This window comes from Stegodyphus dumicola, chromosome 3, assembly GCF_044657685.1.
Source record: "Stegodyphus dumicola isolate Sdum_Otavi_A_Nest chromosome 3, ASM4465768v1".
NCBI lineage: Eukaryota > Metazoa > Arthropoda > Arachnida > Araneae > Eresidae > Stegodyphus > Stegodyphus dumicola.
In genome coordinates this window covers 42907968-42924817 of record NC_140770.1, presented here as the reverse complement: position 1 = coordinate 42924817, position 16850 = coordinate 42907968, and the positions used below count along the sequence as shown (strand labels likewise).

Here is a 16850-nt window from a genome sequence, read left to right as displayed (position 1 = left end):
AATATATCAGTTTTGGCATATGCAAACCAGATAAATTAATGACCTGCATAAAATTTATATACATATGTACTATATATATAAAATCAACCTATCAAATATCGGATTTCAGAGAAGAAGATACAAATATTAATGTGTAATGCAGTTTAAATTAGCTTTCTTTTCTTTTTTTTTTTTTTTTTTCTTTTCTTTGTCTAGATAAATATTGAATGAATCTTCTTAGATGGTCTTAACTTTCAAATTTACCATTTTAAGTAAATAGTTCTAATCTGATTTTAAAAATTCTTTTCATTAAATAAAAAAATTCGGCTTGTTAAACGGTTCTAAATCCACACAAATATTATTATAATATATGTCGCATTAAGCTTTTATTTACTTTTCCAATTTTTAATCACTGAAGTTGAAGTTACTTAACAGATTATATATTTTAAGAAATATAAGAAATGTTTAAATTTATGTTTCCCAAGTACTTCTCTCACCGATATACTATGAAACACATTTAATTTATAATACACGTTTAATTAATATTTATGAACATATGAAACATTTCCATAATTAAACAAAAAATTTCTAACATCCCTTAGAATTTTTAATTTCCTGTTCATTCATTTCTTTTTAAACTTGTATCGTATATATCTTTTTGCTGTATATTAGAATTTGTATAGTGTTGTACTGCATTCATGTAATTTATATTTAAATGATAACTTTTAGAAACTTCTGCATCATAACTTTAGTTAATGGAAGATGTTTCTAGCGTCTTCGTGTCGTTTAATCGTTAGTATGCATCTTATTTTTCAATTTATGTTTAGGTGTCAATGAAATTATCTTTAAAGAGAGATGACGCTGAGTTATACTAATAATATTTTTAACTGTCGCTATTTATAATACAAGTTAACGTGATTAGCTCATTTATAACCTTTATAAAAAAAAAAAAAAATTCAGCCATACTGGATTTAATAGCAAATGCTTCTAATATTTAGATTACATTTCCTTCTTCCTTGATATCTTTATGATGTTATTGTTTCATGATCTCATAGAGATAAATACAACTCATTTACCAAATAGTATGTAAATTTGATTCAGCATACTTTTGTGATTACTAATAGTATACCTTCTATCTACTTTAACATTTTGTTCAACACACAGCATCTCATAAGCCTAATTTCAAGAGCTCTGCGTTCACCCAGGACTAGAGATAAAGAAGGGCTGGGTCATCCCTTTGAGGGGAACGATGCCAGCACCTTCTTAAGCAGCTTTTCCAAAGCAGAGAAGTAAGACTTCAGCGAGTATTGAGACTGTGAAGTTTAATAGAAATCTTTTGATATTCCTTTCGATTCGCAGCAGTTGAAAGAGCTGGCTGCATGAACTTTTCGTGTTTTACACAGAAAGACGGAATTATGTTTTCCTTAAAAAATTGTCTAAGTTGCCATCTCATACCTGGTAATCTGGGCGCTCTGTTCTGAATTATTTTTAAAGAAAAAATAATTAGTGACAACAGTAATCGTTTTGAATTATTTTTAAAGAAAAATTAAATAATGAAATTTAAAGAGAAATTAAATAATGAAACGTCTGCATAAATGTACGTACGTTTCTCGCGCTGTGAAAAAAAACCGACGGTACCTAGAGCAATCGAATTTTGAATAACTTAGTCCTTCACGCGAAAGGAATGCACCTGGAAGCCGGAATTTAGAGTTTCAAATTTTTATTATTATCTATTTCACATTTTGGAAATCTTTAATGAATTTTAGATTAACAAACTCAGCGATTTCAGAGCAAGCAGTGGAAACACTATACGAAAAAAAAAATTTTTTTTTTTAGCTCCAGAGCGTCAGACTGTTTATTGGAAATTCTAAAGGTAAGCTGTTTTTAAAGGCCCACCAGCGGCCGAATGGTAAAAGACGCTGAATACTGATAGTTCGGTCCGGAGTTAGAGTCCCGGCGATCGGGCTGGCTGCATGGTTTTACCCATGTGTTATGTGGATACGAGCCAGTTTCCTTTAAAATGACCTCAACGGGGCATCCATCCTTTCCCCTGTAGTGCCTAAGGGCAAAGTACGCTATAAGCAAAAAAAAAAAAAAAAAATCTGAAATGTTTCAGATTTTAAATTACGTCCAAAGGGGCGTTTTTTAACATATTGTGTGTTACCTTTCTTTATTAAATACCATGTTCCTCGCACTTAAACCATAAGATCCAGTGCAACAGCAATATCGCAAAATAGTTTTAAAACGAGCATATCTTTAGAATTTCCGATACAGAGACTCACGCGCTGGAGATAAAAATGTTTTTTTCTGCACAACGTTGCCATTGCTCGCTTTGAAATCCTTGAGTTTGTTAATCAAATTCGTCAAAGTTTTAAAAAATAGGAAATCGATCATAAAACAAATTTCAAATTTGGTCTTCCACATGCTCATATTCGTTGGAGGATTACGTTATTCAAAATTCGATGACTCTATGTACCGTTGTTTTATCACAATACGAGAAATATACATACATTTATGCAGATTTTTCATTATTTAATTTCTTCAAATATAATGCAGGACTCTAACATTTTGTGGCAACAGTTTGAAAAGTGAACCGACATTTATGAGTCCGACGCAAAATGCCAAAACGAAACTAATAGTCCTTCGGGATTCAAATCCCTTTGGACTTAAAAAAAAAAAAAAAAAAGCTGTTTTTAAAAATTTTGTGATTTTGCTTTTGAATTGAAATTTATGTGACGCAAGTATGAAGAACGAGATATATAATAAAGTTTTAACATACAAAATAAAACGTTTTGCAAGTCATCTTACTAAGAAAACTGAATACTGATATAATAAAATTAAAAAAGACTGAAAAAAATTGAAAAATATATACCAACACTTAACACTGCATCGGGAATTCTGAACACATGCTGCTACAAAATTCTTGTAATTTTTCTGTTGAAATATATTATGTGAGGAGAAAAATGATATTATTAATAAAACTAAAATGAAAAAAAAGGGGGGGGGTTACCAGGTGTGAGCACAACAGCAGACTAGTATACTGCAAGCTCAACGAGAGCGTAAAAACCATAACAAAGCCTTTTGGACGACCTTCAAAATCTGAAAACTTTCGGATTATTTTCTTTTTCATGAAGAGACGGATCCCTGTGGAAGACCATCAGGAAAGAGGAATAAAAATAAATAAATCTCAAAGGGGTTCAGACTTTAACACTCACCCAAAATGCTTTTTATATTTAATATGGTTTATTAGTAAGCATTTTATTATTTTAGTATGGTTTATTAGTAAAACTTATCAATGGAAATGATCCTAGTAAAATAGCTAAACATTTTATAGGATATTGCATGAATATGCATAAGCTAACTTCAACTACATACATCGCTGTATCTTTTGTATATTTGAAAAGTAAAAAAAAAAAAAAAAATATGTAACGTAACTCTATAAATAAATTTAATTCTTTTAATTAGATATATCATGAATTAAATGCATTTCATTTAGATAAATCAGTTTAAGAAATTTTTTTAAAAAAAAGAGAAGTTTTTTTTTAAGAACTGCATCTGTTGTTTTCAAATAGCTTAGTTTGTTAATCAATAACAGTAGATTAGATTCGGAAGCTTAATATCCTACATTTTGCTGAATGGCAACAGACTGGAATAAAAAAAGAAGCAACACAACAAGCATTCAGCATAATTATACATCGAAATAAAAATTTTTTATGCTTACCAGTGTTCGCATTCATGATAAGTCGTAACATCTTAAACATATGTTCTTTTTATTATGACCCCCGAGATGTTACAATTGATTTGTTTCATTTTTCTTTTTACATGTTGTTATTCTATCGCATTGTTTCCTACAGCTTGACGAGGCACGCTGTGTCAATCCGCAGTTTTTGTAATTGTAACTTCAATATGTTTGTTAATAATTCATAATATCTGTTATACATTATTAGGGAGTAACAAGTTAACTTTGGTTTAAATTCTAGAAATATTTCTCAAAGATTTAAATACACTGGTGAGCAAAATTCAAGTTTTGGGCTATTTAACAGACAATATGAAATACAATAATAAATGCCAACTGTGTATTTAAACTTATAGGTGGAATAGCTGCAGTTTCTCGTTTCGGATACATGCCCAAATTTCCCTACGGACGCAAATATTTCTTAGTGAAGTAGAGTTTAGTTAACACTTCCAGCAAAAGTGTTAAGAACTTCCTAAAGTTGCTAGAATATAATTACATCAAGTAAAGCCATAAATCATATTCTTGGTGAAGTTTGACCTTTATATTCAACAATAATCAGCTTAAATCCTTTAAATTTACTCTGCGAGGTATTATATGAATTTATACTAAAAGCATCCTATTTGAAGCAGAGCCTTCCATAGAAATTTTATCTTTCCCTTTCTTTAAAATACTGTAAAGGCCCTTATTTTCGCGAAAATGAATATATCGGTGATTTCGCGAATTTTATATGAACAGAACAGAAAGTTGAAAAATTTCAAAAGTACCTAAGTAAAGAAAGTTCAAAAATTCCAAAAGTACATCTTTTGCATAAAGCATTTTAAGAAACTTCCTTTTTGTCCGAAAAGTTCGCCCTCGTCCCCGTCTAAATTGCGAGTTCAAGTGTTTGCTCAAGAATGAGTTTAATGAGTGGTATTTTGATGAGCTTCAATTTCTAGAGGAAAAAGAATCTGTGGACTTGCGAATATTACGACTAAAACCGATTCACGCTTCTTGGCCTGTGCGCGTATTTAACGGTATTGAAGCCAAACATGAGATAAGTTTGAATGGCTTCAAAGAAGCTGGTATAAATTGTATTCTAAGTGCCTTCTATTAATTTTATTGTTTTATATTCGAGAAATATAGTCGTATATTATTCAAAAAATTGTTATAAGAAAGAAATTTGTCAAGAAAAAGCTTGTAACTGTGCAATTAATCATTAAATTTTGGGTAAGTGAAAAATTTCTAATTTTTTATTATTATTTGAGGCGGAAAAAAAAAGTATTTCGCGAGGTTTAAATTTTCGCGATTGCGACGAGCTCGCGAAAATTAAGGCCTTTACAGTACTTTTACAGTGATGTTTTAACAGTGAAGGCGATAAAAGAAGCTTCGACATGTCCAACTATAAATTCTAAATAGTGCGTTTCATAAATAAAATTTTAAAAATTATCATTTTTTTTTTTTTTTTTACATACAGAGAGAGAGTTGAAAGAAGGAAAACAATATATTACTGTTTTCACTGTCGGCGCCAGAGTCGCACCTGGGCAGCAGAATTTAGAACTCGTAGAGTTCCACACCACGCGATCTAAAGCCCAACTCCGGCCCTGCTGTTTACTTTGATGGTAACTAACTCTCACCACGTCCCATAGAACGAAAAACTTCTAAATTATGTTATGATAATTATGGTAAATACACATGGTATTTTATAAAAGCATCTGCACTATCTTAAATATTGATTCGAGACAAGTCATTCATACTAGATCGTATGTTTAAAATTAATATTTAAGGAAAATAAGATAAAGAAATTTAGAGAAACAGGCTGTAGGTCGGAGAATTGCATAAATGTAAAATCTTGAACTTTTTATATGGCTTCTGCAGACAGATTCTATGTTAAGATAAAATAAAATTTTCATTGTGCTGTAAGAAAATAAAACTGAAGGTTCCGTATTTTTATTTGCGAATATATTCCAGAACAAATTTATTGACTTTTGAATCACTTTTGAACAACTGCTACCGATCGCCGTGTAGCAAATTTGGTGAGAAACTACCAAATCAATACCCATTACCAATCGCCGTTTCTCAGATTTGGTGAGAAACTATGAAAAAAAATTATTATTATTGCGATTAGGGATTCCATGTTAAAATAAAATAGCATTTATCACCTTCCCATCTGGCTCCATGAAATAACTATTATATTTCAGCGAATGTTTGGTAGCAAAAATCTATAGAGATTTTTAATCTAATTTAAAGTGTAATGAACAATATATTGACTGAACTTTCTGCCTTAGGTCGGCAATTTTAAAGTGCACACCGTTCTAAATACCTAAATTCTAAATTTTAAAAATACGAACAATAAGCACTCATAATTATAATGAAAAATTGTAGCATAAATTTTTATTTTATTTTCGCCATTTTAACAGTTGCATGAATTGTACAATTAATCTTTTGAGAAAAAATGTACAATGACTAGATGAACGAGATTTTGATTGCTAGAAACATCTGATTCCACACACTGTGAACTTTCTCCCATATCCTCATATACTGTCATTATGCTAATGCTTTACACAATCTCCTTTCGTACATAAACTTGTCATTTGTTTACTTTGTATTTTGAGTAAGCAGAGTATGCATTCTTCTCCTGAAATTAAGAAATAACGACTCTGCTAAAAATGCCCCGTAGAAACCCATAAAATTTTTTACGGGGAATTGGCCTACGGGTACCCGTAGGCCAAATCCCCGTAAAAACCCACAGACAGAAACCCGTATGGTTGTACGGGTACCCGTAGGCCAAATCCCCGTAAAAACCCATAGAAAGAAACCCGTATGGTTGTACGGGTACCCGTAGGCCAAATCCCCATAAAAACCCATAGAAAGAAACCCGTACGTTTGTACGGGTACCCGTAGGCCAAATTCCCGTAAAAACCCATAAAAAGAAACCCGTAGGATTGTACGGGTACCCATAGGCCGTATACCCGTAAAAACCCATAGAAAGAAACCTGCACGGCTGTATAGGTACCTGTAGGCGAAATACCCGTAAAAAACCTGTAAACAGAAACCTGTACGACTGTACGGTTACGAGTAGGCCAAATCTCTGTAGAACTGTAGGCACTATAAACAAAATCCCAGTAAAAACCCATAGCCAAAAATCAAAACTTTATATGCATATCCATTGGACAAATTTCCATTAAAAAAATGGATATTCCGTAGGGTAATGCTTTGTAAAAACCAGTAAACAAAAGCATGTACACCTATACAGGCACCCATATGCCAAATCCTGTAAAAACCACTACACAAAAATCCACAGACCAATAACGGTACCTCTTGGAAAAATCGCTGCACAAAACCCATAAACAGAACCAATAGCATTATACCATAGTGGAGTATCCATACATAGAATCGTGCATAGAACGGGTATCCATATACAGAATCCCTATAAAAAACAATACACAAAAATAGAACTGTAAATCAAATTTCCATAAAAACATAAACCAGCAGAAGTACATAATTAGCACTGATGAAATGTACAGAACTAAATTGCGGAGAAAGCATGTAAAGTAATTTTAAATAAAACTCAATGCGAATAAATAAAAATTTTAAAATATCTAGAAGCCTACGAGCCCGTCCTTCTTAATGCACGTCAATATCTATAAACATATTACAAAATATTTGTATAAATTCTCTTTACAAAATTTTAAACTACCTTTATATAATTCTGAAAATAAAATGAATAGAAAGATAATAACCAAAGTCATGATTCACAACCATCGAATGATAAATGTACATATACATATGTAAGAAAAATAAGGAATATGCAAAAGATTAAATTAGCAGCGTAAAATTAATTTTCCTTCTCTATTCTAAAAACAGTAATCTTTCTGCACTGCATCATTTGGAGATTAATTCATGTCATATGACTCTTACATAATTTGATGTTGTAAAAGAAACTAAAACTCAAACAGCCAATAGTAATTTTACAGCAGTATTAACTATCAAAGACGAGTAAAAATGCATCGAGAACCAAAATTAACTCGGTCTGAATTAAGATTTCACCCTTAACATAACACATTTGCTTTTTACGCTTTGTATTAGCTGGATTGCAGTCTGTTTGCTCCTTGTTTCTTACTACAGTCAAAAGTCGTTAATTCAGACACCCATAATCTGGACCTCAAAGCTAAAAATTTTCTGCGCATGCGCCGCGTTGACACATGTGCATAGGCGTTTACGTGTGCGCGTAAGACCTTTACGCGCACGCGCATAAGTGTGTGCGCAAGTGCTGAATACGTTTTCGCGTGCACGTTTAACGTATAACGGACGGTATAAACTAAAATTATACAATTATCTATTTCAGTAAATGTTGATGCTTGCGTTATTCCTTAATCTTCGAATTGGATGCAGCTTATTATTTTTTGCAGACTGTAAGAGCAATTTTATAAAAGTAAACTTGAACTTTCGATTATGTCAATTTCTGATTCTGGAGCTCCCAAAGGATCTACAAAACGAAAGTATGTCTCGATGTCCGTCAAACAAAAAGTGGAATTGCTGCAAAAAATGGATAAAGACATGAAGAAGGTGACAGAGAGGTTAGTGAAAACGAAAAAATTTCGATTGACAAGTTAGTCGGTATTCTCGGCACAGCAATTACGGGACTTGAACAGCGGAGCTTTTTAACTGAACAAGAAGTTATGTCTGTTTATAGAATTAAAGAGAAAGTATTATCACATAAAACGAAACAACTTACATTGAAAGAAATGTTTAATAAAGTAAATAAATAAATATTAAGCTTCTTTTTTTGTAAATTTTGATACCCTTTAGATCATAATTGTTTTTTATTTCCTAAAATACGGTTTCATATTTTTAATTTTAGAATTTGTGCATGCTATCTTACGAGATTTAAACTGATGATCTATAAACTGGAATCGCCGAAGTCCCGACGAGTCCGGATTAATGACTTTTGACTGTACACATTTATCAAAAATGTTAATTTTTGGAATAGGCATAAATAATGTGCCAACTTGTTTGTGGCTGCAACATATTTGCTGAAAGAAAAGTTGAATTAAATCTACCTCGACTGCCAAATTTCTTATTCATTGTGGATTGGAGTTTCAACATCTCTAAGCCATCAAAATTCTTGCTGTTCATTACGGATTCAGCTGCTTGTATTCGACTACAGAATCTATTACATATATATATATATAATATCATTTCATTTGATGGTTGCGAATCATTACTTTGACTGTATATATATTATTGATTTCATTATAAATATATACATATAGTACCGTACCTCACTGCATATATTTGTATTTCAGTTCTTTAATTGGGAAATTAAACAATTGTATTTAATCACATCAGCTTGTTTAACAATTTGATACCTAATGAGAAATGTATTGCCAAAGGATGGTACTTTCTAGCATCTGCTTAAATTTTAAGTTACCTACAATGCACTAAACCAAATTAAAAAACAAAACTAGAAGAAACCCAAATTTTCAGGAAGAGAAACATTATTAACAAGCAAGCAAAAAGAATACGGGACTTGCAAATTAGAAACTTAACATAGAGTTCAAATTTAGCATACTTGCTATCCCCTTAAAGCTCGCTTACCAATGATAGTAACACCCTGCAGCTTATTATGACATGCATACACATAGATGTTTTGCGTGGAAGAAAGGATGAATCCAAGAATATAATGCAGTGAAGAAATAATAATATACAAACACTGTGTCGATCCCTTATTACAATACTTTGAATGTTACCTGTATCTCTCAAAAGATAAATGAAACAAGAAGATAACATATAATAAACTTAATAGTACCCAAAATACAATAAATTATATTGTAACAAAATGAATTTTAAAAAATTTACAAGTTTCAACAAATACCAATTCTCAACGCACAGTTCGGGAATTAAGAAAATATCTCATAGTGTATAATGTTTTATTCCGTATCTCACTTTTAGTGCTATATAATCTTCCACAGATTTTATATAAATAAAATCTATAACATAATGGGTATTTATAGTATATGTAGTTCTTGATGTAAAAAAGATCAACTTTTGTACTGTAAAAATTCCATCTATGTGAATAAGTATGAATATACTCATATACACATAATTATACTAAATAACTAATTTAATGAAACTAAATTCCTATAGAAAAATGGGGAAAGTGTAGAATCGCCCACTGCTTGGCGTGTTTTTAAAATTGCACATACTCGGTATCCATGTACACATCGACCTATTTTCACTTAAAAAACATCTCAGAATTGCACAAAAATGCCATTGTGCACTCCTTTGACTTTATTCATGTACACATCAACCTATTTTCACTTAAGAAGTCAAAAGAAAATTGACAAAAATCCAATTCCTTTTACTTTTGTACAAAGTGCCAAATAAATAAGTGGGCGATTCTGCACTTTACCCGAAATATATAAAAATACCATTTACCTATATATATTAATAATTTATTATTACACAAGGTTTTTCATATATCATCTCAAAGGAACATAAATTTAATTAAAGCGATGCATTATTGGAATAAATTTGAGTCAGTGTTTTACGTGCAAGTTATTTAGATTTCTATTGTAGAAAGAATACTTGAAATAATGCATAGAAATACTATTTTGAACCATAAAAATTCTCAATAGTAAAATTTAAAGTACTGAAAAGGTAGCTATTGTTTTTGACAGTAGATTATATAATATAAAAATACCTCATGCCGAGCATTTTCTGAAATTACAATGCTAAATGAAATTGATATAGTGCAGTATTTAGCAATAATAACTTTTTGTAAACAAATGTGGCTATATTCGCTTAATTGTAATGACAGTAATTTTAACTGCATTTGTATAAGGCTGTACAGAAGATTTATTTATATGGGTTTTCATCCGCAGAGAACAACCGGATTCCCTGTGGAAGTGCTTCCGAAAATAATGTTTAAATATTACTCTAACTATATTTGAAAGCAATGCTATAACAGTGCCCTTATGACTCATGATCCAAAGAGCTTTGGTTTTAAATGTCTCGTAAAAACTTTCAATTACTTCTGCAAAATTCATACCCACGTAAAAATTACTACACCGAAGTCAATTGATTATACAGCAAAACGTTCCTAAAACAATCAACTCCACAATTCGAGATAATGCCAGTTTCCTGTAGCCTGACAAAACTATGAATGATTTTTAAGTCCTGTTATTTAATTATTGTCCTGACAAATGTGCCATTATCAGAGGTGGTCATTTAAGAAAATAACCACTATATGAGGTTTCAACTTAATGTAATTTTTTTCAAATAAATAATTCACTTTTTATACTCCCAAGACTAGTACATTTAATATTACATAAATCTTATTCACAAACCTATTTCTATTTCAAAAGCAATTTATGAAAAACACATTTGAAATTTTCTTCATCAAACTAATAATAATGAAAATTAAAGTATGCATAAAAATGATTATGTGTGTTTTAACAAAATAGCACAAAATATTTAATGTAAAAATGTGGTTCTAGTATCATACTAGTACAGAAAAATAGACCAAAAAGGAAAAACAATGTAAGCTACTATGATCATCTAAATTTTCACATAATTTTAGTAGTGGAATAAAGATTCCTCTAGCTTGTATGTCTTGTCTACCCCATTCAATAAGTAATGAACACATTAAATACTTCAAAGTTTATTTCATTAATAAAACTTACCTTTTTTGCTCGCGAAATATAATTAGTACATTTTTTAAAACATAAAAAAACATTCTTTTTGCTCGGCCACATCACATTAGTCGAAAAATTCAAAATTGAATCATGCAAGATCATTTTTAAGTAAGGTATGCTCAAATTTATTAGTACATAATATTCAAATGATAAAGCATATACATGAACAAGCTTTAAAAAAGTATTTCTAAACTGTAATCAAAAAAATTAATTTTCCAAAATACAGTTTCAGTAGAATGCAAAAACTACATTTCTGCATCTGCACACTGAAAAAAATTATCAAGCCTGAAATTATCACTTTTCAGTCTTTAAGCACATTGTTTTTCAGGACAAAAGTAAAGATGGAAAATCAATTTCACGCTCAGAAACTAGTCAGTTATCAGCAACGTTCTCTCAAACATTAGACACGATTACACGTGCATGGCTTTAGTGGTATATTCATAGTCAGTGCTGGTATTTTATTATTTATTACTAATTTCTAAACAGTAAAACATAGTAAAATTTGTAATACAGTAAATCCTAGGAAATAATATACTGCATTACTTCAACTACGAAGAAAATAACACCACCATCACACAACAATAACTAGAGCGGCGCCATATTGCTTGTTTGGGAAACTTCTAAGAGTGGGGGAAGGAGGGGGAATTTTTTTTTTCACGTCAGCGTTAAGAGGGAGAAAAGTTTTGCGAATGTGAATGAACTTGTTCGCGTTAAAGAGATGTTGGTTGATATCGGTGTTTATTTGTAATATCAGAAATGTAAGTGCTTATATGTGTGTATTCAGAGAACCAACTCGTAGCAAAAACCACCTCCCTAAGACGACCGCCTCTGAAAGAAACCAGTATTTCTGAAAACATAAGTATACTTTGGTATTAAATATTCCCTATGTAAAGCGACCATTCACAAAGAAAATTCTGCAAGATTGTCTGGTCGCCTTAGAGACATTCATTCCGTAGATGCAATCTCCCTAAGACGACCACCTCTAAAAGATAAACGTATATCTGAGAACGTGAGTATCTATTGGTATTGAGCATCACCTCTCTAAGGCGACCACTTACAAAGATGAATTTTTATTTGCGGCTGGTCGCCTTGGAGAGACCTCGTTGTGTGTGGTGTATATGATTACTCTTATTGTTTCCGAAAAAAATTTAAATCAAATAAATAAGCATATTTAGTAAAAACCCTCTCTAAAACGACCACCTGCGTTTCCAGGTTACTCTGGTGGTCTTAAAGAGATCATATTTTCATTCTGTTAATTTTATTGTTTACAAGAAGTATATTAACGTCAGATAAAAAAATAGCACAAACCCATATAAACCAACAAAAGATTTATTATTATATTGATACCAGTAAGAAAACCAGTAAAAGTCAATATAAACCTATACAAACCAGTACAAAGTTCTGCCATTGAATGTTGGTTGTATGGGTGTCAATTGATACCAGTAAGAAAAACCCACAGAGATCAATAGAAACCAGTAAAAGTCAATAGAGACCATCAAAAATTCTATAGGTACCAGTAGAAAGTTTTACTGGTTTCTGTGGGTCATTTTGAAACCAGTAAAAAAAACCCACAGAGACCAACAGAAACCAGTAAAAGTCAATAGAAACCCATAAAATCTTATGGGTACCCATAAAAAGTTTTACTGGTTTCTATGGGGCATTTTTAGTAGGGGAAGATATACAGGTAGCATTGCTTTTCCAGTCATTGATAGATATTAAGAAAATCATTTCAGTTCAGCTGATTGTTGTGTGTCGGCAACTGACTTGGTTGCCCAACTTGCGGTTTTCTTGCTAGGTTAGCAACATTTGTGAACAATATGATACAAACGTTTTCGCAGTAACAAAACAAATTATTAGAATATTATAACTTTTACAATCCAAAAAAATTAACTCTATTTTGATATAATTATAAATTTATCTATTTTTTTCATTGCTATATATTTACTTTTATTAATACTACTGATAACCCAATGTTACCGCCGAACTCCCGCATTTCTAAAATATGCCCTCCTGGTGAAAAAAAAAAAAAAAATAAAAAAATCTCATGTGTAAACCACATGACTTCCTTGTACGAAATATTAAGTTATATTAATTTTTTCTTGCATTTCATTTAAACTTTATTGGATTGAATTAAATCTAGCGCATAAACCACAATAGAATAAATGCACTCTTTAAAATTCACTATATTTGTTTACCATAGCGACAATCTGGTGCTAGGTTCACTTAACAGCGCTACATTTATTTCGTTCATATTATAATTGACTTATGACTTACTTTTTTCTGGTCATTAACTACTAAAGAGTTTTTGCCAGTAGATCGTATTAAAGTGCACTAAAGATATTTCCAAATAAAATGGTACTAGGGAAGTACCAACACCCGTGGGCGAAGAAAATTCGGCTGCTTAAGCAGGCATATCTTAATACTTATGAAAGTAGGCGTTCATCATAAAAATTGTGCAGTGATAAGCAATGGCATTAAATTGAAGCATGCAGGCAGGTGCAGTCAGTTATATGGCAAATGTAGATGGTGACAGGATAAACAGTAGTGAGACATCATGAAAATGGCGCAAAGACAGTTTGAAGCTGTGAATGGCATAAGAGTTCAAAGTCCTTCAGAAGTATGCAGTGGCCATAAAAAGTTCAAAAGTTCGTAGAATCATAAGTAGAAAATCGTAGAAGTAAAAGTTCATACAAAATAATTAAAAAATTAAATAGTAACATAAAAATCTTGAATAAAAAAAGTTTCTTGATTAACATAAGATGCAACACAAATAAAAGGATAGAGTCCAATTTCAGAGTTCAAGTAAATTTTAAAATAAAAATTTACAAGTTATCACCATGATGAATTATGATGAATTGTCCTTGGGCGTTTGACAGTGTATCATAATCCAACATTTGTTTAATTGCGTTATACTGACTATGCTTCATCTTTTCGAAGAAGTTGTGAGTTGTCATGAGTATAAAGTTATGCACAGATGGAATATCCAGATCGTTATGAATTATAAAGTTTCTCACGTACTAAGGTGCGTTCACAATGCTACGTAGAATTTTATTTTGAAGTATATCCAGTTTTTTGCGCTCAGTTTTATTGGCGATTGCCCAGGCCGGCACTGCATATAGCATGATCGGTCGAATTAGAGATATGTAAAGCATTTTCTTTATTTTTAGACTGAGCTTTGATTTTTTGCTGATAATAGGATAAATTGCCATGTAGGCTGCATTTGCTTTGTTTAAGATGTAAGAAATATGATCTTTGAACTTGAGTGGCTTATCTATGTAAACGCCTAAATATTTATAGGAATTAGCTACATGGATTAGAGTTCTATCTAAGTAGATATCAGTGTTGACTCTTAATCTTGTTTTGTATCTCTGATAGAGCACAATACAACATTTAGAGGCATTGAGCTTAATTTTCCAAGTTTTGCACCAGTGATTGATCATAATGAGATGCATTTGTAAATTACTTAGAGCGAGCTGGGGATTTCTGGATTCAGTCAGTACTACAGTGTCGTCAGCGTATTTGAGTATTTTCGTGTTGAATGGGTGCAGGAAATCATTGATATAAACATTATAGAGCCGGGGAGAAAGAACAGACCTCTGCAGGACCCCGCTATGAATTGTTTTTCTGACAGATAAGGCGTCACGGCAGCAAACTTGAAAAGTCCTGTTTTTCAGATAGGAACTAATGAGTTTTACGAAACTGTCTGGAAGCAAAAAAAGTGGAAAAGAGTCTTTTATTCTGTCCTTACGTACAGATGTCACGCAAAAACATCGTTAAATTGCATTCGATAGAGGTCAAAATGAATATTTTCGTTGAAATATGATGCCTGAAAATTTTCGTACAATACTTCCTTTTTACTTCGTACAAGAAAGTAAAATGTGCCGATCCCTGTTCTAGAGAATTTCTGCAATTTTAAAACTGACAGAAAGAGAAATGGAACTATACGATTATTCATGTTATTTAAAACATTCCCTGTTATAAATAACATCAATAACCTTGTCATCCCCTTTTGCGCAATTCTTTTTGCTTCAGAAGAAAAGGAACCTATTTCTGTTCATCCTCAAAATCAATAGAAATTTGTTCAAAATCTCTGCCAAAATAAGGTGTTGTTTTGCCTAATTTTGCGTTTTACTTTGGCTTGTGTTTCTTCCAAGCTGATGTGATACAAAAATATAGTTAAAATTTGGTATTTCAGCAACTAAAATCTGAAAGCGAGGGAGCTGATTGCTTTTCCAGCAATGAGAAAGAACAGTCATTTTGTTCCTGGACCAGTTTTTTAATAATATTGTTGATTTTCCACTGATAGAACTGATAGAAACAGAAATGGAACTACAAGATTACTGATATTATTTAAAACATTCTCTGTTAGAAATAACATCAATAACCTTATTAGCCCCTTTTGTATAATTCTCTTTTCTTCAAAAGAAAAGGAACCCTCAAATTTTGTTTCTGGACCAATTTTTTTTAATAATATAATTGATTTTCTGCTGATGCACTGTAACATTTAGAAAGATTTATTTCAAGTTATCAAATTTATTTTGAATAACTTTAACTAATGTCGTAGGCATTTAGTGATTTTATCCACAATTGATGATGGGCATTTTGTTCTTTAAAAACAAAGCAACCTTTCTCAGCTTTTTTCTATAACAATTTTTTATTACATACCACATTTTACATTAAAATATATAAATTTGTTTCATTAAAATTAAATTTCCAAAATTTAAATGTCTCTTAGCTAAAGCATAAATAATTAGAATCTTTCTCAATAATAGATCTAATTCTTTTCAAAAGATTTCTAAACTGAGGTCTTGACTCTGGAACAGAATGCCAACAATCCCGCATAATAACATACCTGAAAAACAATCATCAGTATTTGCATAAATAAATGTCATTCAACAAATGCAGTTTAATTTTAATTGAAACATCAGTACAGCAGAATAACACAGTAAAATAATGGCTAATGACAAAGAAAGAATACAAAAGGCAACAAGAATACAAAACTCAGCGACATTAAAAAATACCACTGCTTTCACAAAAATAATTTAAAGCTTATATATCATGTAAGCAAATAACACATACTTTCTTGTACACGACACGCACACACACTCAACAACAACAACAAAAAAAAAAATAGTTCTATATCTCCCATTTTACCGGGCCGATTGACAAAATTCAAATTGCGTTTTTCATGTCTCGAGAACGTGACTTAGAATATATATTAGATTTATATATAGCATTGTTCTGACATACGTATTTTGACACTAAATCGGAGTTTTTCTGAAATAACTTACCAATTTTTTTCCATATTTCGCTTCTACGGTTCAAATTATGCTTAGATATTAAATTTTGTAAAATTTGGTGCGAAATTTATGGAGAAATACAAAAATTTATCTTGGCGCAATTTTGTCACTTTGCGCCAAGGATAATTCACTTCGCGAACTTCTTAATACATGGCCACC

General features: G+C 31.4%; 2 protein-coding genes across 7 annotated transcripts in view; both read right to left on the bottom strand.

The window, feature by feature from the left end:
• Positions 1–11998, bottom strand: part of LOC118181410 (tyrosine-protein kinase receptor torso-like) — a 108370-nt gene extending 96372 nt beyond the window's left edge. Inside the window, exon 1 of the mRNA XM_085812815.1 lies at positions 11935–11998. The gene's annotated coding sequence lies outside the window, so the exon portion shown is untranslated. The remainder of the gene's footprint in view (positions 1–11934) is intronic.
• A 4028-nt stretch (positions 11999–16026) lies between these two features.
• LOC118181411 (insulin receptor-like) overlaps positions 16027–16850 on the bottom strand; it is a 64822-nt gene continuing 63998 nt past the window's right edge. For all 6 annotated transcript variants that reach the window (XM_035350547.2, XM_085812811.1, XM_085812812.1 and 3 more), the window contains one exon: positions 16027–16243. In XM_035350547.2, the coding sequence (XP_035206438.1) occupies positions 16123–16243 (121 nt within the window). In that variant the 3' untranslated portion in view covers positions 16027–16122. The remainder of the gene's footprint in view (positions 16244–16850) is intronic.